This window comes from Ambystoma mexicanum, chromosome 3q (assembly GCF_040938575.1).
Source record: "Ambystoma mexicanum isolate Mex_15411 chromosome 3q, UKY_AmexF1_1, whole genome shotgun sequence".
In the NCBI taxonomy this organism is placed as follows: Eukaryota; Metazoa; Chordata; class Amphibia; order Caudata; family Ambystomatidae; genus Ambystoma; species Ambystoma mexicanum.
This window is the reverse complement of record NC_090926.1, coordinates 67,618,011-67,642,089: the sequence shown is the minus strand read 5'-3', so window position 1 is coordinate 67,642,089 and position 24,079 is coordinate 67,618,011. Positions and strand designations below refer to the sequence as shown.

The window sequence follows — 24,079 nt, the reverse complement described above, 5'->3', positions numbered from 1 at the left end:
GGAGTAGAGTAGCAGAATATGTGGCATTGAGATCTGACCGGTGTGGGGATCGGACCATGATATGGTCTAGATGGCGACAGATGTCACAGGGATAGGGAGAAATTACTGTAGATGGAGGTGCAATGACTCACTCTGGGGTGCCCACTATATACCACGCAATTAGGCCAAGAAATACAAGAATATTTTGAGCTCAATGACACAGGGCAAAGCTATGGTTTGGGAAGCGGGGAAGGCCACATGGAGGAGAAGACTGATGAGTGAGGGAGCGAGAAGAAAACGGGAGCATCAGGGGGCAGAGGAAGCTATCTGCAAAGACATCTTTAATTTACAAGAGAAGATACACACAAAGGGGAGTATTGGAGATGACGATCTTCTCAGCTTGCCACAAAAATACTTAGAATTGAAAGCAGTGGAGATGGGTGACTCGGCTAGGAAACAGATTTCTCAAAAAGAAATATTGTGAAAAAAGCGACAAAGTGTACGCTCTGTTGGCTGCAAGACTAAGGGTGCAAAGGGCTTAGAGATGGGTAACGGGGGTATATAATAATGCAGCAACGCTAGATACCACACCTAAGGGAGCGGTGAAAGGCTTTGCGCAGTATTATGAAGATCTTCATAAGAGTGAGGACCACAACGGAGAGGAGGAACTAGGTGAGACCCTAAAGGATGTGGAGCTTGTAAAGCTAATTAGTGATGAAATGATAATCCTAGACAATCTGATTACAGCTGAAAAAGACCAAGGTGCTATCAATCAGCTTCCTGATGGGAAGGCGCTCGTGGAAGATGGGTACACGATAGGACTTTACAAAAGGTTTGCAGGGGTTCTTCTCCCATATCTTGTTTAGTTATTTAATCACATCTTAGAAACAGGGAGAGCTCAGTGAAGCCACGATCTTCGTCATACTGAAGGAAGAGACCCCGAGTATTGTGAATCTTACCGTCCTTTCTCTCTACTGAATCTCGATAAGAACATTTATGCAAGGATTCTGGCCTCACAATTGGAAGGTATGATGCCTTGCCTAGTGGGCATCTCTACAATCCTCGTTGCTTGGAGGCCACACAACATCAGCGCAGCATAGGTAAGCCCTGAAGGGCCTTGAAATAATTTAGTGCACTCACTCGATGCATGTGCATTTTTTGTAATAATTATTGCAAAATTGTCAGAGCAAGGCACTTTGTCTTTATTCACCGGGCTGTGCACCCCGGTTTGATTGGGTGCCCAGAATCATCTGCGAGCCCTGGTGGGGCTGCAGTTCTACATCTTGTGGCCTTCATCCTAACATGAATGACATGATTTTCAGCATCACGGTGACTCACCAGACAGCCCTGCCCTCCCTGTGATTGGCCAGCTTGGGACTTCAGCCAATTGGGGATCCGGCAGGCTTAGCTGGCCCCCAGATGAAGGCCCTCGACTAAGGCCCCGGTCTGAGCCTGTCGGAGCATGATGGGGCACCTCTCCCTGCATTCTACTGCTACTGCACAGCCCCAAGAAATGGGCATTGATCTACTGCCAGCCCTGGTAAGCTACCATGTAGCACGCTTTATCCTCTTCTCTGTCACGCTACCTCTGTTGACACTGACATGCTCCTTCATGCACCAACTTTCTCCAGCTCCCACATAGCATGAGTCATCACCACCTTGTTTCACATGATAATGATTGCATGCCTAGCAAAATCATTTTCTAATGCACCCTCCATCTGTGTTGCCAATTTCGTTTTGTGTGCTCAGAAAGCGATTTTAGGTGCCCTTTCATGTTTTGTGTGCTTTGATTGCTATTCCAGTGCATTTGTTTCTAGCACCCTAGGCAACTGGGCCAGCTGGTGAGTTTGTGCTCGTACTGTGCTGTGCAGCCCCTCCTCTTTCTTCCTCATATCCTCCACCACTATGGTAGTCACCATCTCCCCTATCTTCTCTAACTGTCATACTATCACCTATCCTCCCCCTTTCACAAAGTCTGGAATAGGAAAGCTTATAAAAGACATCCTGACCACTAACCCTGGTTTACCAATCGCAGACACCTATGTCAGTGCAACTTCCAGACAGGACTTTACTGATTACCTCTTCTGTGTCTCTTCCCCAGATCTATGGACTCCTCATCTCTACTCTCTCTCCTCCTACATCCTCACCCATTAATGGTGGCACTAAATGGGAAGTCCTCTTGGCGGGTTCGCAACATCCAGGTGTATCATTAATATCCATCACACTGGCCCCATCCTGGTCCAGGATCCTGAACCCAACCTCTGCCTCTTTGACCGGCACCTGCCGTCCCTCATTAACTTCCTCCCCACTCCTGCTGGTCTTTCTTCCATTCTCACTGTCCTCCCTCCTCCGACTGGTGTGCCAGTCCCCTGTACCCTTTCTTGTAAAACCTTCAGAGGTGGAGACCTCTTGCATCTAGCAACGCTTAATGCTCGTTCTGCCATCAAACACTCTGCCGACATCTGCCAGCTCCTTGAAGACCTTGACCTTGATATCCTTGCTCTTACTGAGACGTGGTTCAAGGCCAGCTCAGTCACTGCTTTTGACTCTCTTCTCCCCGATGGCTATACGATCATCTGCAAGCCTTGCCCTAACCGTGTGTTAGGCAGAAACCTGTGCAGTTCCCTTAGGGACCACTGCAAAAGGCTTACGACTTCAGGTGTTGGCAGTAAACCCAATTGGTAGTAGTCTGTACCACCCAGATTTACCTGGTAGCTGTGGCTGAGCAGCCAGACTTCTCTCAAGAAGAGTTAGACAGTATATAGAGTATACAAGATAGGTACCAAAATACAGTAGCACAAGCAAACACTGACCAGAGCTTTGGTATCAAGTATATAATTATTTATTTAAAGACACACTTAGAAACACGTTCAAAAAAACAGTCACTATTATTATATATACATCCCTTATTCCTTATTAGACAAGTCTTAGTTAACAGCACTTATTTCCAGACAGAGGTGAGCACTTAACTAAAGATGGCACTCCAATAAGTTTAAAAAGGGAGGGAAAAGGCAGAAATTAGGAACAGTACACAACACAATCCTTTAGAAGCACTTAGCAAGGCAGGAAAGTCAAAGTCTACTTGTGAGCAAAAAGTTCAGAGGCCAGGCTCCCTCTTGGAGACAGTAGAACACCAATGCGCCCAAGATCACACAGTGTAAAAGGCTTGGAAAGTCTTGCAAAGAGTTCAGGAAGGAATTAGTTCAGTTTAGAAAAGTTCAGTTAGCCAGTCTAGGGCCAACCCAAGTGGTAAGTTGAGGCTTTAAGAGTCACCCCACACAGACCGTTGCGAGGGAGGCCAGGCGGACACAGTACCTTTAAAGTGGAGAGGATCCTTCAGCTGGGGCAGTTGTTCCTGGCAGCGGGTGCAAGTCGCGGCGTCGTCCAGAGCAAGAGATGATCTCGACGTGGAGGAAAGCTGAAGGTCGTTGCACTGCCAGGGAAGAAACCAGCCGCAGAGTTCTCCGGTAAAAAAAAGGTACTACCCTTTTATTTGCGGTAGTGGAAAAACGTGGTATTCCGGTTGCCGGGGTGCTTGGCACAGGCAAGGCGGCCACGAGATGATCCGGGAAGGCAAAAAGGTGGGCAAACTGGTTATCCCCACCAGTCAAAGGAAGAAGACTCTTCGGAATGAGGATCTCCTATGTCGTTGGAAGAAGTGGTGAGTCGGTTCAGCAGGGCTCCACCGGTGGTGTCGTCGTTGCAGGTCGGCTCAGCTTCTCCCTCTTCGGATTCTTTGGTCCTGTGGCGACGTCTGAAGTCCCAGTCCCCAAAGCCCTGCTTTTATGCAGAGAACCCCCATTCATCAGTCCTAGCTGTCACTCAAACATGCTAAGTGGTGAACCGGGCGGCTCACCACTGGGCCAATCACACAAGAGTGCGACTTGAGTTGCCGAGGCAACTCAGTCCAGGGTGCCTAAACCCCCTCCCACTCCCCCTGTGGTACCCAGACAGAGTGGCACCACTTTTGGGGCTTCTGTGGAGAAGCCCGCCAAAAAGTGGAACAAAGGGCTCGACTTGGGTTGGAGTCACAGAAGCGAACACAAATGCCATTTTAGAACCGAGTTCTGGCAAAACATACCAACCAGTGAATTAATATTAAATAAATAAACCAGCGGTATGTTCGAGGCTATGTTTAAAAAGTATTAGCCTCGAACAATGGAAAAATCCCATAGGAATATATTCGCGGTCGAATATAAAAAGTAGTATCCACTGCCACCAGCCAAAACTCGCTCAGGCGGGACTGGACAGTGCCCCCTCGAACAACAGACCAAGGGGCAATCGAATTGCCCCTACCAGTACGCCCACAATATGATGGTTTGCACTGGTTCTGTTCACAATTTAGGACTAGTAAAGCCAATGGTGACTTTACATGCCCTGGGAGACAGTAGTTAGTCCCAGGGTACGGAGTCTATGGTTGGGGGTCACTATGACACCCCAGTGTTACGGCACGGAGGGTGCTGTGTAACACACATACCAAAAATACATGAAGCCCCATGGAGTAAAAGACCCCTGTAGTGATACACAAAATAGCAAATTTGCCAATCAGGTCTTTAGATGACAGCATTAGCCGTTGAAAGCCAATAGTTTATTCAAAGTATGTGCCAAAAATGCTGACAGTAGTCTGTTGTAGCACTTCCATTACGCAGTAGTGAGCTACAAGGAATATGCAGGACTAGTAGGAGTGATAGGTCACATTATGCATTGTAGATAAACAGGCAGGGCGAAGGCCCCAGCTCTGTAGCTAATAGACATTATTGGAGTGTTTGGAACATTATGGCACCTATATAGCGCTTAGATAGCCAATCTTAAGCGCTATGAACACTAAGCTATGAGTGCATGCCTTTTAGAGCTTGCTCACATGGGGTTAATTCATCTCGGCTTCTCTTAGAATATTCTGCCTTTCTAACTGTAGCCCTGCATGGCTTCGTAAACTAATCTTCCTTTCTCTGGGAAGGCACTGATAAGACATTCCTGAGCTTTCGGCGCAGATGGGCTCCAAGTAGGGAGGGGCACAGAAAAGGAGCACAGTGGAAATTCACAGAGTTGGGTTTTTCCATGAGCAAGCCTATATTTTGCACAGCGAAAGTTCTGGAACTGTGCATCATGGACTGGCAGCACGAGATTATAAAAATGCATGCCCACATGACTCAGGTGGGAGATCGATCTGTGGACTTGGTTCGAGCAAGATCAAGTGTCCGGAATTTGTGGCTCTGTCGGTACCCTACAGCGCTGTCCTCTGAGCGGGGCTTGTTACAGCTAGCTTATGAGGGCCAGGGTCTCCCAGTGCTGATTGAAGGGGCGTAAGACTGTGTTTCTCTATGTTTCTCTATGTTTTTCTAAGTTCTATGTTTCTCTATATTTTGCATTTCTCTAAGTTTTGTGCTTTGTAATCTTCTCTAACTTGAATCCCAAGATGTTGCTGAAATTCACTGTTTAGAATAAAATACTAAAATTTATTGAAGGTGTCATTTGTCACTAGCATTAGTTCACTGCTCGGCACAATAGAACCTGTATTTTGGGCTGAATTGGGTAATTATTGCTCCCAAGGACTGGTCCCGAGGAAGATTTGCCCAATATCAAGACAACCCCATAGCCCATAAAACACATTACAAAGTCAAAGGATATCTCAAATCATGTCTAAGAGTGGGAGAAAAAGAGTCTCACTCTTAGCAGGAGAAAAAAAATAAACCCCAAAAATCCAGCAACGCTGCTGGGGGGACTCACTAGGTTTGAGAAATTAGCCTTAACAGAGAATTCTCCCTAACGCTATGCAGTTAGTGGGGTTGCTCTTATCTTCTCTGAGTGGGTCCCTTCTTCCCTCATACCCCAGCATTACTCTTCCTTCGGGAGCCTGGTATGCAAGCTGGGCATCTCTCCCACCACCTCTCTGATCATTGCCACCATCTACAGGTGACCTGGCTCTACCACACTCTTCCTCACTCCTCGCAACCACCACTACACTCCATCTCATGGGCGATTTATACATCCACCTTGACTCGGTATCCTCTCTCTTCCATAACCTTTGCACCTCACTCTCCCTCTGCATTCTCCCTTCTCGTCCTACTCACTTGGCCGGACACACTCTTGATGCCTTCATCCACACCGATCTTTCACTCTCCTCCCCACTGATCACACCACTCTCCTGATCAGACTACTCTCTCTTCTCCTCTCAACTGGGCCCTCACGACCCTCTGACCTCACCTTCCCCAGCCATGCCAACCTCGTTCACGAACATCCAGCCGATGAAACGAGTGTCAGCTGCTGCCTTCACAGCTACCTTCATCCCTCCCGCTCTCCCGACTACAGACGCTACCCCTGACGCTGCTCTAAGCAACCTCCATCACCAATACCCCTGACATTCTTGCCCCAGTTATGAGGATCCACCTGAAACATGTCTCTAAGCATAACACCTGGTACAACTCCGAACTTGCAGCCCAGAAACGCAAGTGCAGAGCTGCGGACCGGAAGTGGCAGACCTCAGGCTCCCCTCTGACAAACTGGCCTGCCGCCTACTCCAAAAGCAATACCGACTCTCCATCTGCACCAAAAAAAGGGCCCACATCCAGGCTTGCGTCTCTGGTGCATCCAACAATACGGCTGAATTCTTTCAAATCTGCGGGGTACTAGCCAACCCCTCCGCAGTCGCATCCTCACCTTTTCACTGCAAAAACTCAGGACATCCTGTGCACCCTTGCATTCCTCTCCCCCTCCCCTACCTTCTTACCTCCTATGGCCTCCCATCCTCCCTCTGCCTTTATCTCCTCCTTCTCTCCTACCACACCTGATGAGGTCACGTGAGTTGTCTGCTCTATGATGTTCTCCTCCAAACAGGTTTCCCCCTGCTCCTCCAGCATCATTAAGGACAATATTGGCTCCCTTGCCCCTGCACTTGCCGATTTCTGCAACCACTCTCTTGCTAGTGGATCTTTCCCCACCTCCCTCAAGTACTCCTTTGTTTGCCCCCTCCTGAAAAAACCTTCTGCAGACCCATCTTGTTCAACCCGCTACCGCCCCATTTCTATCACTCCCTTCCTTGGGAAACTCTTGGAAAAGCTGTTCTTCCCCCAACTGACCCAGCACAATGAACTTGTTGGTTGCCTCTATGACTATCACTCTGGATTCCGAACATCCAGAGGCACGGAAACTGTTCTTCTGAACACCCGTGAGGAAATGCTCGTATTTCTTGATTCCAACTCTCCGGCTGTTCTCATTCTACTTGATCTCTCCTCTGCATACAATATGGTTAACCACTCCATCCTCATAAAACAGCTCCACGATTGTCAGGATTCCACTACAGAATGCTCCCCATCCGCGCCATGGTCACAATTGCAAGGCAGCTACGTTATCTGTAGACCCATCTCCCCTAGGTCTGGATCCTCACCACACCCAGAGTCACCAAAGGCTTCGGTTCACACGCTCATCCATTCTGAAGCGTAGGAGATTCGACCGCACCATCCTGTTCCAAGAACGCTGGAGGTTGCCATGGAAACGTTGGCATCCTCTACGTATGCAAAGGTACTGTAAGCTGAACTTTGGGGGAAAACATTATAAGGGGAATACAGGCCAATACAGGACCACACACCGTGGGTAATAATAAGCAGCGCTCAGATACCCGAGGGTTCGTAGCGCTACATAAATGCTAAATTATTATTATTATTATTATTATTATTATTACGTAAACCCGACTGCACAATGTGGCAAATGGGAATACCTCTTGCCCTTTTTGACTTGGAAAAGGGACCAGACATTGTTTGCCCTGTCGATCGAACCACTGGGAATACAAATCAGGCAGAAGGAGGAAGTGGAGGAGGTTAGGGTGGTTGAGAAATAGTATAAGCTTGGGATGTAAGCGAATGGCGCGCTTCTTCATCTAGGAAACCAGAGTATCGCGATGTGGATGCATGGCGGGTTTCAAAGTAAATACAAACAGATCAGTTTTATTCCCCTACTGCCATGAGTGTGAATAGTCAGTTGAAGACTTGAAAAGGTTTGGGATCCGCATAGAGCTAAAGGCGATGAAGCACCTGGGGGTAATGATAACGAGAGATGCATGGTGCCCTTTATGAGGCTAATTAGCTTCCACTGATGCACAACGTGTTTTCGGAAATGGTAACGCTATTCTGGCTGGGCCACCTGAACACAGTTAAAAAGACACTGCAACTGAAGAATTTGTATTTGTATGAAATGCTCCCTATAGAGATGCTTGTGGAGCACTTCAAAGAACTATAGCGCAGAATTATGAGGTTCCTATGGCAGGGGCAAAAACAAAGGGTGGCCTACACCTCACTGACACAGCCAAAGGAAAGAGGAGGAGTGGGTCTGCCAGACATGTACAGCTACTACAGAGCCTCGCAGTTTAGGGCATTAATACCACACCTGCGAGTAGACAAAGACAAACAATGGGTGGCAATAAAAAATCATGAACTGCGTCCTGTCATGGTGGGAGAATGGCTATGGGCCCCTTTGAAGACTGTGCCTCTGAAGGTGCAAAAACATAAGTTACTTGGCCCACTTTGGAAACTATGGAGAGCAAGGAGTGAGATGCTGCGGTCACAATGTGGCCATCACCTCTAAGCCATATATGGGCCCCCCAATACGGGATACTATTCAGGAGCCAAATTGCTTTCAATCATGGTCTGAATCAGGGCAGGTGAGGGTTGGACAGGTGGTGAAAGGTAACACAATTGTCCCTTTGAAGGTACTGGAGGAGGGACTAAACTTGGGGCAGCTCTCAGTCTTTAAGTATTTACAACTAAAGGGGATCCTGATGAATGAAAAATGGAAGGGAGAATTGCAGGGAGAGTTGGCGGATGCAGAAACCATTTTGGTGAGTGCTATGACAGCAAAGGGGCTGATCTCAGGTATACATATCAAGCGTTGCTATTGGCAAAGGGATAAGAGGCCGAAGCTTATCAAAAAAGTGGGAAAGGGGCTTCGGCAGGAAGTTCAATGATCATCAGTGGAAGACTCCATGCAGAAACACCCGCATGACATCAATAGCATGTCAATAAAATGTGCATAGCCTGAAACTCCTCTCTATGATGTTTCCTAGTGACGCCTCCTGTTGGCGTGGGCGTGGTCAGTGGACCACTTACTAGAATTTGTGGTAGTCATGCCGAAGGGTACATTGTTTTTAGAAAGAAGCACTGGGTTGGGTCAAAGGACTGGAAGGGATAGAGCGTGGCCTCGATCCACTGCGGATACTGTTTGGGGTTGAGGGGATAGATGAGGAATGGACATGCCTGACGCATATGAAGCATTTCCTTCTACTGGTGGCGAGGGCGGGCATAGTAATAGGATGGAAGCGACCCACTTTACCGAGTGAGCGACTCTGGGCATTGAAGGCAAGGGAGATGTACGAGATGGATAACATGAATGGTTCCCTACATGACTTGCAGCAATCTTGGGAGATGGAATGGATGGCCTTCCTTAAAAAGTATTGCATCATGAAGGGAAACAGCCCACAAAAGAAAAGAGACATGAGCGCGCCTTTAGATGAGTGGCGTTTGGAATGCTACTGCCTCTCTTCCCAATACCACGAGGGGGGGGGGGGAGAGGATACACTGAAAGGAGGATGGGATGGGAGTTTGAAATATGAAAACAAAAAATGTTTGCATGATTTTGATGTTAAGTTATGAGTCTACTGGAGTGATAAGTTACTGCAAGAGAAAATAAAGAATACAAAATAAATATATATGCAATCCATTGACGACTACAGATAGACGCTCATAAAAGGCCAGTCCCTGAAGCCCTTCAGAATCAGACACACGAGGTACGACAGTACGTGAATGACAGCTAAAAATCAATATAGAAAAGTAGTCTTGATTGTTTTGATAATTATCACCCCATTGGGGCGTCAAACGACCTCCCAGTCAATCAGGAAGCTTGGTAAAGTACCTGATCCGGGCTTCCGCAGAAGTGTGGAGGCCACCATCTTCCCATGTGTTCCCCGGTGTCCCCTTACTCCCAAACCCCCCCCCCCCGCCAATTTCCGCATCTCTCACCTTCCCCAACCTCCACCCCACTTACCTGTGGCTTACTTGTCCCTCGACCGATGCTGGGAACACTCAGTGGCCAACAGGGGGGCCCCCCAGCAACTGCCCCCATGTTGCCATTCAGCAGTCTTATAACACAGCAATATATTACTTTTGTTCTGGGGCTTTAAATGGGTGCTTTGCAGTGCTCACCTTACAAGCTACATTTGCTGGAGCCCTTCCAGTCGTCACTTCCCTTGGGGTGTTATCACCCTGCTGCCTTTGAACACCAGTTCCTCCACATTAGCCACTTGCTGACAAAGAAGGATTTATAGCTCTTCAGTGGGCATTTTGTGTTTCATCTCCCTGCTGGCTGGCCGTCTCATGATAATCGGCAGCTATTAAACCTTGGCTGTATTTCTTTGTCTTCATTATAATGTATGCACCACATGGGTGCCTTAGACTGTTTTCCACTCTATGCAATGGGGGGTCCCAGCCATCATGTTGAAATGCCCTCCGGCCCCACACATCTTCAGGTGGGCCTGAATGGAATGCACAGAATGTTTCATTATCTTTTATCACTAGGCAAAATAAACCTATGTAGTAAAACTGAGTGGTACACAGTAAAACTTTACATCTTATCCAAAATGTTGTCAACCACTCATGAGAAGTCTGTAGGCGTTCCTTTTTTTCGAATTTTAGTGGGGTAATGGGTACACGTGTGAGTTAGGCTTTAGACGATTGCCCTTACTTGAAATGCAAACACAGGTAACAGTGTGGAGGTCTCGGATCCCTTCCCCAAAAACAAGCATCAGGTAAAAGAGTATTTGGTTACTCTCCAGTAGCCCCCTGGCATTAGCATGTCTAAATGCTGCTTTTCTTCATCTCCACCATTGCAAACATTAAGGAAGCAAGCAGAGGTTTGCAGAATTGCTGTACTTTAGCTTGTATACACTTGAACTGTATTCAAACCACAGCAGTGGTGGTGTAAAGGATTGCACACTCTACTTTGACAAAACAGAACTGCTCTGTGAGCTTGATTCAAACCTCTCCATCAGTGCTCTTTTTATAAATTGAACCTTTTATGGTCCACAAATAGCGACAGCTAAACAACATAATATGAATAATAACAGTTCTATAAAAAAAAGCTTTTTATATGTTAACCAAGGAATGAACGCGGCAGGTGGTATGATAAAAAAACAGAAATACAATTTGGAAATTGGCTGAATTATTGCACATGTACCAACAGAAAAGACATGCCCCATATACAAAGAAGTATTATCACCAATAACGGGCGGGAGGTGAAGTGCACAAAATCAAATAAAAAATTGAATTGGCCATTGGGGGATGTAAGCTTTGACCATGTTGATTGATCGCTGATGGGCCACATTTATCGCTGGAAGTTCCCCAACCAGCATTGCTCAGATAGTAGGCATCAAACTGGGTGCTGCCTAACTGTATGAGTACAGCCTAAACCGGAAACCCTAGAATGATACTATGCCTGACTCTTGAATCCAGTTTACAATTCCTGTATACAATGGGCAAGATTCTCAAAAAGTAGGGCAAATCAAAAGGAGCACAGAGAATGTTTTGGCTACATTTAAGCTACTTTCAGAAATGTTCAGGTCACCTTATATTCAAAGGTGACCTGAGCATTTCAGGAGGGGCTCATTGGTGCAAAGATGCGCTGTCCAGCTGGGAGTGAATTTCACTGAGAAGGGCAGTTAGAGGGCCCGCCTCAGTGAAATGCTAAAGAAAAAAAAGCATTTCTATCCCCGTTTGGGGGATTGAAATGCAAGCGTGACAGCTGCGGTTTAAAGGACCCTGTCATGATTTGTGGCTCTTCTTGGCTCATTTCAAAAGGCGCAGAGGGATGAGGATGACAATCCTTTCTACGCATTTAAAAGCATATCCCGTTTGTGAATTTGGCATGCAGTTTTAAATCTCCAGCAATTACCCCTTATTTGTGCAAATGTTTCTTTCATTCCAGGCTACTAAACTTTTATTTGCTTGTGTGTCCTGTCAACTATTGCTTGGTTCTTCTCTTAGGTCTTCCCATATCTCACCTTACTCCTCTGTGCTCTGTATTTAATTCAGCTATTCATCTTCTTTTTCAACTCCCTTCTCGCTTCCCTATTACTCCTGCTTCCTTGCATTCTTTTGATCTCCATCTTCTTTTTCACGTTATTTACTTTGTTTTTTAAGCCCTGCATGGGCTTGCTCCTTCCTTTCTCTCTTGTATCTTTCCACATCCCCATCTCGTTCTCTTCGTTCCCAATCTCTTTCCCTTCTTTCTGTTCCTAAGCCACCATGTGTCCCTTCTCGATTTCGCTGCTTTTCCCTTCTTGGCCCCCAAGCACTGGCACATTCTTCCTTTATCTATCCGTGCCCCTTCATCCTATCGTATTTTCCGTTCTCAACTAATAAAATCATCTTTTGCTGTCGCTTTCCTCTTCTTAGCTTCTGACTGCCATTCCCAACTCTATCATTCTTGTCAATTGCACCATTGTGACATTTTTGTTAAAGTGCTTTGGCGTGCTTCTCCCACATAAGCTCCTACAGCGGATCAAAAGCATGGTCATTGACCTCATCTGGGCGGGCAAATTGGCGAGAGTGGCCTATACACACTAACTCTACCAATGCGACACGGCGGATTAGCTCTCCCCGACATGGAACGCTACTACTGGGCAACCCAAGCCCAATTCCATAGCCATTGGTATACAAGACATTTCATAAGACCCCACGTTCAGATAGAGAGAGCGCTGGCAACACCACATCTCCTCCGTGCCATTATCTTTGGCCAATTACCGGTCAATCAATCATCCATGAACACTGTCACTACCACGTACTCAATCTGGAAAAAGATAGCCAAGAAAAGTAACGTTATATCCAGATTCTCCCCTCATCTCCCGATTAAACACATCCCAGGAATCCACATCACAACGGAAAAGGTCTTCCTGCTTTGGACGGAAAAACTACAGCTAAGCACCATGAGTGATCTCTTCCCAGAAGGTACATTCCTGTCCCTCCAAAAAGCCCACGACAGAGGAAGCAATAACGCCCTCGATATCTTCATCTATTTCAGACTGCGACACTCACTGCAGGCAGCATTCCTAACCTTTCCACAACAACCGCCAGTTTGGCCACTACTCCACAACACAATCCAGGCCCAAGGAGAGGGGCATTTGGTAGCAAACATCTACAGAACCCTCCTCAGCGAATCAAACCCACCCTGCTCAGGCACCAAAAGGAGATGGGAAAAAACGCTTGGAAGCATAATCCCACAAGAGGAATGGGCCTACATACTAAATCTCACTCAAAAAGTAGCGATTAACTAGAGATTTAAGCTGATCCACTTTAACTTCCTGCATCAAACATACCATACACCAGCGAAACTCCATGCCCAAAGAGACACAATATCGGCAGGGTGCGACAGATGCGGAGAGCCGGAAGCGGACTTCCTACACCTGGCGTGGTCATGCCCACTGGTAGCTACCTTTTGGAGGGCAGTGCTGGAAAAAACATCGGCAATAATAGGAACGGTCCTTGACCCCAACCCGAAAATAACAATGTTAAGACTGACCCAATCACTGCCTAGCACAGTTAGAAAACTAACACACCTACTTCTAGTCTTGGCACGAAGAAGAGTCGCATACAACTGGGGTAGAGGACCCCCACCAAGCCCGCAACTCTGGCTTAAAGACATTACGTATTGCCAAGATGTGTAAACTAACTTCATCAACACCGATCCCCTTCACAGAACTCGAGTACCAGCTCGACGCACAAAGCCACAGAGACGGCACGATGCTCATAATTGCTCAAGCATACAGACAATGCCATTTCAATGGGCGGGGTAGGGGGCGGAAGGGGGATGGGCACTTGCGAGGCGGCTGGCGCATGGCCTTATTGTTTGTTTTGTTTGAAAATGCCAATAAAGAAAGTTTAAATAAAAAAAAATAAGTGCTTTGGCGAAATACCTCAATAAATTTAATAAACACAAATACATGTAAAGGGCAGTAAAAGGACATCTGAATCAGCGCATTCGAGCATCACTAATTCAAAAGTCCTTTTTGAATTGGGCTTCTCCTTCTGTGACAAAAAAGGGTTTTCAGGATTTGGCCCATAGAGTTCATACTTGGAGACAAGAACAGCATTCACTGTAATTTGAGTCATTATTGCAGGGTTCATAATTGCTGGGTGCTCTTTGCCTCCTGCTTCTACCCGGGAAGAGTCTGGATAGCTTAAAACCAACTGTTACCCTCAGCTTCTTTGGACTCCCCAGGCCGACTGGTGCCTTACAAACATGCCTATGTGACATTAACGTAGAGTGTTTGGGAATGTAAATAAAGAGGAATTAGGACACATCTTAATATAATGGATCCTACATAATGGGCAAAAAGTTGAAGTGAGCATCTCATGTGGAAGTTACATTTGCAGTGCGCTGTGTACTTGCTCCGGGCTCCCCAACTTCTGCACATTGAATCTACATTTTCGAACTCTGCTATTGCATATGCTGTTAAATGCCTTAAGTACAGTAAAGCAGTCCTACATATATTATTTAGAAGTGGAAGAAACATTCTCCCCATTTTATTTAACTTGGGATTAAGCTTAGTTTTTGGAAGTAAAAGTGGTATTCCAATTTGCAATGGGGTGATTTTTTAGGCAAGACAAAAGATGAATTAACTGTAATCCAGATATCTGTTTATAATTTATATTCATAATCCATTTTCACATTAGTGGTACTCCTTAGATCAGGCAGTCAAAATACAACAGCTCCTTTCTGCGACACTGCTCTGATAGTACCTCTGATCAGAACATATCAGTGGAACTGTGTGGATTGAAGCAGAGATGGGGTCCTGTGAGTCTGTTTTCATATGTTTCCTTGCAAGTGCTCTTACTCCCTATTATATTTTGTTGAGGGTATTTGCCTATTTTTAGGAAGTACTGCGCTCATCTGTCATGCTGTGTAGAACACACCTTTCAATCACGCAATTTCAATGTATTCTTTGTTGTACTGGTATCCTATGTGGGTTTCTCATTTTTCCTTAGCCAATCCACTCCTGAATAATTATTGTAATCAATAACTAGGGATAAAACCTAATAATTTCAGATCATTAGTTTGCAAAACAATAGACAACATCTTTCATATCTGTATCTGCCATGTATAAAAGATCTTTTGGGGACAAAATAGTAGTAAGACATGATGATGAAATGGATGCTACGGGTGATTAAATAAAACGGGATTTGTTCACATGTTAATGTCAAGTGCAGCAGCAAAGCTTACTTAAATTGAGATACTTCTCAGAAGAATCTATCAGTTGCCATTTTTGGACATTATGAGCCACATTACTGTAGAAATCAGTGTGTAACGCTAAGGAGGTAATTCATTGCCACAAGGACACTTTATTAACGCAGGAAGGAGATCATTGCTCACAGAAATTTCCCACTAGCTGAGACTTCTGTTTGCCAACGCTGAAAACGGTCAATGCATTTGCATGGGATGTGCACAATGCAAATGTAGGATGCCTGCTAATTACACCACCGGTGCATCAATTCTTTTGTGTGCTTAGAATATCACGGGGGAGAAGAAATACTGCCTAAACGAAGACCTGCTTTTAGCAGGCACTGGTTTGAGGCCGAGTTCCCAGGGCTAGAAGAGCAGCAATTAATTACACACATTTAGAAAAGTCAAAAATAGTCTTGTTTGACCTGATCAATATTGTCAGTTTCATTAAAAAAATCTAAAAGAAAATTTGCTCACAAAGAAAAACGATTTATCTCCTGTGATCTTGCTGCATTTCAGGACCAATAGCGCTTTCTTTAGGACAGCTGAGGATAGCCAGCAGAGATGTTCCTTTTTTCAGACTGCTTGTTGTTCTCACAAAACACTACAGCCAATGGAAGTAAAAAAAATAATACTCTTGCTTCGTCGCATAATGTGAGCAGAAGGAGCCCCCTTTTCTCTCATGTTAAATTTTGACAGGTGGTCATGCCCCCTGTTTCCGGTCTTAGACCCTCCCCCTTTTGATGTGCTTTGATATAAACTTAATATAAATTTGATCTAGAAATTATATCAAAAATGTTATCAATTTTACATTGTATTTATATTTTTATAGTGTTTTCAAATGTATATCCGTTTTGATATACATTGAATTTACATTTTATATAAAACTCTATATGACGATAGGAGCAGGGCTCAACGATGTTGCTCGGTCGAGTGCCAAGACCGAAGTGAGCTCTGAAGACGGGTACTGTGAATCTAGGATTTTGCAGAGTGACGCATTGATGACTTCACAGAGGGGTTCCGCCCTGGGGTGATAGGAAGTGGATATACATTTTATATCAAATTGGTAACGCCCCAAAGTTTTTTATAGCAATTTTATGGCACCCAATAATGTTTATATAAACTTTATAGAAAGCAGAAAATGATATCAAACATATCTTTTTGATATAAAAATGTATTTAAAAATATAACAATTATTGTGGATATGTATTTATATAAAACTCAATATAAAATAAATCTTGTTTTTGGATATACAAATTAATATTAAAAATCATATTTGATATATAAATGTATATACAAATTAATATTCTTTTGATATAAAATATCAATTTAAATTGTTTATATATAAACTTCCTGGAAAATGAGGAAATAAAAAATGTATACCAAACTTATATGAACTGGCTTTGATACAGAGTGTAAATAATCAAAAACAGTTTACTTTATAAGTAAAATGTGCTTTCCAGAGCCCGTATTGTTCCTAAGGGGTCTACAGCATCTCGTGCGGGGCATACATGTGTCCCTCTGTGACCCACCAAAGAGCTGTGCAATCAACACTGTAGGGGTTTTATATCTACGGTAAGGCCTTGGGAAACCTAGGAATGTGCCGACACACAGACCACCATTCTATCCACATCAGTGGAAAGCACAGATGGGCTTTATATTTAGCTCGCCGGAATACAGGATGTTTGTGCCAGCTGTATAAACAAATCACCAATGTAAACACACACAAACAATATTCATCAAATAAAATCAAAAAGGTAGTTATGAAGGCTATTTTCAACTTATGACTGAAGGCCGGCACAGGAAGCATCTGCAAGCTGAACTTCATTTTAGATGTTGCTATAAGGATACAGGAAGCTAACTATTCACAATCTACGGTGACACTCGCTAATTCTTGCTGAGTATGCAGCAAATAGAATGCTGTGCTTCTGTTGATAAGAGAAATGGCATTGGCCCCAGGAAGCATCTGCAGGGGTGAGGCTATTTTTAGGTGTTGCTATAACAAATACGAAGCAGTATGCATGAAGAATGCTCCGTTTTGTCGATAAGAAACCATTTTCTGCAAAATAAGCAGAAATACATAAATCTGTGCATTGTTGATAATGAAACAACATTGAGCTACAACCCTTCAAAAAGACCCTTCTGACCAGCAGGGGTATCGTCAAGCACAGTGCCAGAGCCCTTGTTGCACTCCTGCGGACACCGGCTAATTGACCTGGGGCACTTTTTGCAACTCTGCGGGATACCGTGCTTCTCGGCTGGATTTGATTGTGGGCATGTGGACTCCTGCAAAGCCTTTCAATTGGAAGCTCGGCCTGCTGTTTATTCAGAGTTTTATTTTAACAACAGCAAAAAGGTGAGTTTTCGGGGCGGCGGGAGTAGTTGAATGCTTTAATGTATTTTATTTGTATTTTTCTAACTTTTCTGAGTCATGCCATGAGGCAGGCCCTTTCTGAGATAGGACCCTTCTGAGACAGGCTGTGCATTTTTAACTAAACAGCTGTGTGCTTTTAATGATATGTTTGAAACTGTATAGTTTACTTAGAATGCTCTGTGGTTATGCATGTTGGCTAGGATAGCGCACAGATGTCAATAGCAACGGATTCTATTTCTGGGTGTGTGCGGGCGTGGGCACGTGTGTGTGTGTTTTTGAGATTTTGACTACAATGCTTTGGAAGAAGCTGAACATGTGTAAAAGATTTTGTGTTTAGTGTTTATAGTGCCGCTACCCAATCAATCAGACACTCACACAATCAAACACTTCAATATTAAAGCTTGGACACCGCCACCCGTATACCATTAAATTAGACATTAAATAAACTGTGACTGCACTTTTGGGGCACTTGTCTTTTTGTGATGGAGCTTATTTGCACACACACAATGCAGTGTTTTAGCTTCACAGCCCGATAAAGTTGATGAAATATTTTTAGCGTGCAATGTGAAAATAGTATTTGAGTTTTCACCAAAGATCACAGATGTAGCGCAAATGGTATAGCTATGATTGTTTGAGACCCAGTACTAAAGTTGGTGACATTTTTAAGGGTACAACATCTGATAACTCAAATTATTGTAAATACAATCTGAATAATAAAAATTGTGGTTTTAAATGTTAATAAAAAATGTTATAAACACACAAATATCAATCTTACTTGCGGGCAGTGGACTGCTAGAGGGAAAGGGGGCTGCAAACTGTCCTCTGTGCCAACCACCTCATTGCCACCCGGTACCCCAGGGGGCACCTGGTGGTTATGTGGGCACCTAAAGGAAAACAGAATGGGACATTCAACCCCAAAGTTATTCTTCTTGAGCAGCACTCTGGTGAGCCTTTTTTCCTCACTGCTCGGCTCGTGCTTCTACATACGTGGCACGTCATGGTATCTCTCAGGCCCCTGGCATGGAGCATGTTGCTGGTGGGTGCCGACATAGGAAGAGTACTATGCCACGCATCTCCTTCTGTACAGAATAAAGTTAGTAAAATTCATAGTCCCTTAACTGTGCAGGCGTCTTGCTGTTTCTTCAAAATCTTTGCTCATTAGATTCTTTGAATGCTTCACTCGCTAACCCTTTGCTTTCTTTTGCAGGGGAAAAAAATCATTCATCACCACCCTTCTCATGTCCTTGTGAAGATGTTTGTCCTTCTTGTGATCATTTGCATGTTTGTCATTTCTTCCTTTTCTGGCACATGTCCTGAAACCTGCTGATCACCTCCGGGTTGCTTGACTCTCCAGTTCCTCTTCTCTTGGACACTGACACACTTTCCACATTCCAGCATTTCCTTTCTTCCATAAAGACCTAGTCGATGCTGGTCTTCTCAACTCTCACAGATTTCCCCATTTGTGAAGAGAGGAGCTTTGCTGGCCTGTGGGTGATAAAATGTTGCCATGCACCGTTTCATATTGTTGTTCTTCAGAAAGCTCTGTATCTCATGTGATGTGATTTGTAACCCGCTGTAGGTAACAACCTCAGGCTATCCTTCCCTCTGGAATAGGTACTCCATGAGCTCTATAGTGGGTTTGGTAGTAATGTCCCCCCACAAACGTGAATTCCATCTATTTGGACATATAATCCATTGCTAATGTATGATACTTGCACTCTTCAGTCATGCACTCTAGCAGGCCAATGAAGGCCAAGCAAATCTTCTTCCCTGCTCGGTTAGGCATTTCAGTACTTCACAGCTGAGCGTGTCTTGTGTGCAGGCACTTGTCGCTTTTGGCACATAGATGGTAGTTGCTAATCGCTAGATAAAAATCAGCATCAACTGCTGAACACACCTAGGTTTCTGTAGTTCTTTTCTTTGTCAATGTGGCTCCAAGGTGTCCTTGATGTCCTTCTATGATGCACTTCCTTGTGCCTCTGGACAGAATGAACTTGTCAGCTCACATAATAAACGTGCCTTGTATTGTGATATGGTCCACTAATTTCCAATATGGTTGGAGAGAAAGAGATAGTTTCCTTTCATCCAGGGAGTTTATTATGGAGAAATATTGGATCAGCTCCATATCTGGATCCTATCATGGTGCATCCATGCACCCTCATGGATGCACCCGTCTATTAATTCCTCTCTGAGATCGTGGATGGAGACACGACATCGATCGATTCATCATTGAGGAAGTTGTTTTTGTCATTATCTGACTTTAGAAGTAGCCTAGGCATGAACTTGCTTGTTTGATCTTCCATCTCGGGATGTGTTCTACATCAAACGAGTACCCTGGCATCTTCACTGCCACTTTGGCAAGTCTAGGGATGGAATGATTGTGACCTCCTCACTGTAGTATACTGACTAGTTGCTTGTGGTCAGTCAGTAACCAAAACTGTCTTCCCCCACAGATATTTTGTACGGTACTGTAGCAGTTTGGATCCGATATTCATGGTTCCAATGTTTATCGCTAGGACCATGGGACCTTTTGCTTCATTTGTTTCTGAATCACTTGAGAAGGCCACAATCATGATCCCACCACAATCATGTACATCACGCCTTTTCTTACTCTGGAGTGTGATACCAACAGCTTATTTATTATAATACTAGTAGCAGAGACAGCAGAATTGCTGCAGAGTTAATCTTCTTGAGCAGCACTATGGTGCATCTTTCTCCACGTGCCATGCCCTGGTCACTCAGGTCCCTCCTGGCATGGAGCACATTGCCAGCATATGCTGACATAGAAAAAGCATTATACCACACCTTAATGTGTAAATCTCAGTGGGGACAGTATTTGCAAAGTAATAGGGTCCTGTATTGTATCTCAACCCATCACCCTCTACGTTAAGTGCCTAGCACCAGGCATTGTAATGGTGTTACTGCCCCTAAGCTTTAATATGTAATGAATTGTCTGCTAAATGGCAGTCACAATCAGCATTTCACTAAGACATTTTCCTGCCATCAGCAGCTCGCTTAATTTCCAGTGCAGTGCCAGGGCCTTCATATCAATCCGTAATTTGGTCTTTGTCTGTTTCTATTGTTCATGCTATTTCACCACTCTGAATCCTTAATGGTGCCTGCCCTGTTGAGCGGCCACATCCACCTGCACCACCTACAATTAGCAAAGTATGAACATCGACATTTCTAAACAATAACATAGAATATATGCAGACAGGCAATATCACTTTACCCAGTGAGATCAGGGCTTGGTGAATCTCCTTCATCACGTTGCTGTACAGTTCCTTCTGCCATTCATGTAAAAGCTTCCACTCGTCTTTGGAGAAATAGGCCGAAGCATCTTGGAATATAACCTGTGCAATGAACAACAGAAATGTTGTAGCAGTTACTATTTAATGAAGGGAAATTATTTTGAAACAGAATGTTCCATCGTTTGTTCTCCCTTGTCACCTATCCCTCCCGCTTTTCTCTTTTCTCTATCAACTTTCAATAAGTGGGTATCACTTAGCAAGGTATTTAGTATACCTGTCTGAGAATTACAATGACTTCAACATGTAACCCATATGATTGTTCATGTGGTTATCGGGCCCTATGTCTAAAAGATGTGAAAGTAACAATGTGGAAGGGATGTCACAGAGCAGCCACTCATAAAAAAGCATACAATTAAATGTGCTTTCATGCATGGGTTGTGAAATTTTTGCAATTAATGGTAATGATGCACCTTTCCTTCCACCTATGCTGGGATTTTAGCGGGGTCTGAACTGAAGTTGTTGCCCTATGCCCAACATGAGAGAAGAATGCAAATGCTGGCTACATGGAACTTGGGACTGTTCCTGTGGGGGTCAGAATGAGGTTTCCACCCCGCCTTGGCAAGCTGTAATGGGTGTTATCGCCCCGCTGCCAAATTAAGGGCCCGAGAGGAAGCCAAGGACGTTTAACCAGGAAGATAGAGCTAATAACTCTCGTTACAGCCCAGAAAAGGTGGACTTTAATGTAATTGTTGCCTAGGAACAGCAGTATGAGCTCAGGATGTGCTCTTATGTTCCATCACAGCCATGTTTTCATGGTACTCAAGCCCCTGCTTCTGCCACAGTTTGTGCAGCTGTGGACCAGAGGTCATGGCTGGTATAATGTCTGGATAACCCAGCTTGCAAGGTTGGATTTGCCATCATTTGCCAAGTATTTTTTTGGTAGGGGTGTACCGAAATTCAGTTTTGTGTAAGTATTCAGCCGAATTCCAGCTGAAAATGAAAGATTTGGCTTCGGACAAATACTTAATTACTTATCGTTCGAAACCGAATAGTTGCCCCCACAAAATACATAAGGTACTGCTTTGACTGTGTGCATGGAATCACTCGTCATTTTTATCCTTTAGAAAGGATCATTGAACAAATGTTGCGGTTACTTTTTTGATTGAGTGCAGGCAGAGCAGAGGTGTTAAAGTGCAAAGTCCCTGCCCTTCATGTGCTGTACAGACAGACTTTCATCTGGTAGTTTGCTGGGCAGGGGAGAGCTGAAGCAAAACTCTCAATTTGAATGTATCTCTGGTCTCCCCTGTATTTTGCAGTTGAAAACCATTGAGCTGCAACAATAGTTTATGAAGTCTCTATTGGAAAATGATATATTCTTTAGGGGCTTATTGTTCTGCTGATGACCTCTGTGAGAAATCTCAAAGTTACATCTTCCAATCCCACTAATTCCCCAAGTCACATAATATAATTAAGTGGAATAGTATAGCTGCTGCAGGGGTCCCAGTAAGTTCCAAATGCTGAGTAAAATAGCTCAGGATGTAGTGTGCCTGCAACAGAGAACTGTCTTCAGCCATTTATAGGTGAAAGGATCGAATACAAAGGATCGAAATGCAATAGGGTCGAGTCAAAAAGGACCGAAGAAAAAAAGTCGGTTTTTTTTTTGGTGGGGTCCCTCACCAAACACCCGTTTTTGGTGTAAAAACCACTTTATTTTCCTATACGGAAACCCAAAAAAATATATACATTTAAAAAAAGGCATTCAACCTTTTTTTCGGTCCTTTTGACTCGACCCTATTGTATTCGATCCTTTTGTTTTAGATCCTTTGACTGGACACCTCTTCAGCCTGCATGCCAAGGTTATTAAGCAAGTAGGATGGCTCAGTGGAAGTGTGCCTGCGGCAGATGTTCTTGTAATATTGAAACATAGGCTACTTTCCTGCCCTACAACTTTCTCATATTGCCAAATTGAGTCCCTTTGAATTAAGTAAAAGTGACAGATGTTACTAAAAAATGTGGCTATATTTTTTTTCTTTCAACCAAGGTGCCCCAGTCTTTGGCAGCAGAAATATTGTACCTGACATTAGAGAGTTAAAAAATATCAATATTTGTCTAATAAAGATGAGATAAATGTTTACAATTTCGAAACATTGGATGAAATGGATGTAAACAAATAAGTAAAATAAACATGCATATGCCAATTAAAGATCTAAAAATCAGCACTGTTCCTTCGCTATAGGGTCAGCTGAGAACCAAGTAGGACTCGGCATTCACTATATTTTTGTTTGGTGTCTTTTATCATGCCCCAAAACACCACAAACATACCCCATCCGAAAAAAGGAAGAAAAATACTTTCTATTAATGAAAAAGATATATTTTTCAAATGTCTCATCCCCACTCAGTACCATAGGTAGAAACCATGGCTTTAACATCCCAAAGATTTGTATTCAGTAGCACTTCAGCCGTCAGCGGGTGCTAATTGATGTGACCACTCCTTTTGTGTTTCATTGCCTTGCTGGACCCAGAAGGCTGACGATGGGCAGGTCAAAAAGGAACATTTGAAAGTATGAGTAAACGCATCCCAGCGTTTGCATCCATGCATCAGGGGTTTACATTTAAAGTTCCTAGCTACAAGCCAGAAGTAAAAAGGTACTCGCCCCCTCAGTTTTCCAGATATACAAAGCACACCATTTCTTACTCGCCAAGAGTCAATGACCACTAGCCAGTCAGTAGTGGCAAGTGCATATTTAGAGGCCTGCATGCATACCATATTTTGGGCTAGTCTTTGTTACCGGGTCCCTGCCCAACAGGTGACACCTATGAATGCACACAAATACAAACGGTGCTGTTATTGAACAGTTTTTTTTCAGATAATGTATTCCGGTCATGGTTTTACACAAACCTCTTCCGTACACAACAAAGAACAGAAATGCAATACCGAATGGATATACATATTTGAAAGTGTGTTTTTAATTCATAACGTTTTGTTCTTGTCTACATAACTTTATTTATTAAAAAGGCAACTATTCCGCTCCGGCCGAATACTTGGCCAACTATTCGGTATGCAGACGAATAATTAAATCTACTATTCGGTGCACGCCTAGTTTTTGGCAAGCAGTTTCCAAGCGCAACCTGGAACCGAATCTGCCTCACTGGTGAACAATGTACAAGAATGTATATTGAAGCAGGGACCATCAGGGGGAAGCTTACAGAATTA

General features: G+C 44.1%; 1 protein-coding gene across 2 annotated transcripts in view; it reads right to left on the bottom strand.

The window, feature by feature from the left end:
* Positions 1-24,079, bottom strand: part of LOC138582135 (zinc finger protein 282-like) — a 176,157-nt gene that overhangs the window by 80,898 nt on the left and 71,180 nt on the right. For both annotated transcript variants that reach the window (XM_069653146.1, XM_069653147.1), the window contains exon 2: positions 20,847-20,967. In XM_069653146.1, the coding sequence (XP_069509247.1) occupies positions 20,847-20,967 (121 nt within the window). The remainder of the gene's footprint in view (positions 1-20,846; positions 20,968-24,079) is intronic.